The 1468-nt window shown below is 32.4% G+C and overlaps 1 protein-coding gene across 1 annotated transcript in view; it reads right to left on the reverse strand.

Moving 5' to 3' along the window:
* Positions 1-2: 2 nt before the first annotated feature.
* Positions 3-1468, reverse strand: part of LOC106877789 (probable peptidyl-tRNA hydrolase) — a 30154-nt gene continuing 28688 nt past the window's right edge. The window contains exon 4 of the mRNA XM_014926799.2: positions 3-914. Coding sequence (XP_014782285.1) covers positions 908-914 — 7 coding nt within the window. The 3' untranslated portion in view covers positions 3-907. The remainder of the gene's footprint in view (positions 915-1468) is intronic.

The raw sequence follows: 1468 nt of genomic DNA on the forward strand, positions 1-1468 counted from the left end.
TATATATATATATATATATATATATATATATATATATATATATTTATTGTTTTAAGTGTGTATAAAAATGTATGCGTACATATGTATATATATGTACCAATGTGTGCCTGTATATATGTATATTTCTATGTATACCTATGTATGTATGCATGTATCTATGTGTGAATGTGAGCAGTGTTAAACACTAATGGTATACTAATTAGTTACTCCAGTAAACAGAATGGTTACTTATTTCTCTGGGATTGGTCAAGTGTATAAACATCACTGATGAGACCTCAATAAGGATAGAAAATCGATTAAGGTTGTTCATCATTTTTTTTAGTCTACAGAGAGATAAGTAGAATCAACCTGTTTGTATGTCTATTATGCGTTTATATATATGTATCTGTATGCATGTGCAAATGCATTCATATGCACATTTATATTTATATATATCTAAATATCTGGTTATAGCTTTTTCAGTCTATTTACTATATAAAAGTATAAATATGCTTTTTTATCTATCAGCAAATAAGGTTAGACTTAAACCAAAAAAAAAGAATTAAAAATACCACACGTCTTCATTTATCTATCGTTGTCAGAAGAGAAAAAAAGAACTGTGAGAGAGAAAGAGTAAAAAGAAGGGAGAGAAAGATAGAGTGAGAGAAATAAAGACGTCTTCAAAAGGCAAATCACTGGGGTTTTTTTTTCGTTTGTTTGTTTGTTTGAGATTGTTAAGTTTTATTGGCTGGTTTCAAGTCGTTTATATCCACTCCTGTCTTATCTTTCAGATGTTGACACAAAGTTGTTAAGCAAAGATCCATAACTAAATCCAGAACGACTTGTTCTTCAGGTGAAAATTCTTCCTGCAGGTACATTCCAATCTGGTCTTTTGCTGCTGGACGATCAATGCCAATTTTCAGTCTTGTCAATTTCTACAAAGAAAGAGAAAAAAAAAATGAAATAATAATAATAATAATAATAATAATAATAATAATAATAATAATAATAATAATAACAATCTTTTCTGCAATATGCACAAGCCTGGAATTTGTGGAGAGGGGGGATAGTCAATGACACTGACCCCAGTACTTGACTGGTACTTAATTTATCGACCCTGTAAGGATGAAACCCAAAGTCGATCCCAGCGGAATTTGAACTCAGACCATAAAGATGGATGAAAAGCTGCTAAGCATTTTGGTCCAGCATGCTAACAGTTCTGCCAGCTTTTTGCCTTAATAATAATAAACACACACACACACACACACACACACACACACACAGGTGCAAGTGTGTGTTGCAGAGATAGGTTTGGGAGTGTGTTTAAAAAGTTTGCTTCCCAACCACAGGGTTTCAGGCTCAGTCCCACCACAGGGCACCTTGGGCAAGTGTCTTCAACTACAGCCTGAGAGTACCAAAGTCTTGAGAGTGGATTTCATAGAAGTAAACTGGAAGAATGTGAATATATATATATATATATATATATATA

Source organism: Octopus bimaculoides, chromosome 21 (assembly GCF_001194135.2).
Source record: "Octopus bimaculoides isolate UCB-OBI-ISO-001 chromosome 21, ASM119413v2, whole genome shotgun sequence".
Classification (NCBI taxonomy): domain Eukaryota; kingdom Metazoa; phylum Mollusca; class Cephalopoda; order Octopoda; family Octopodidae; genus Octopus; species Octopus bimaculoides.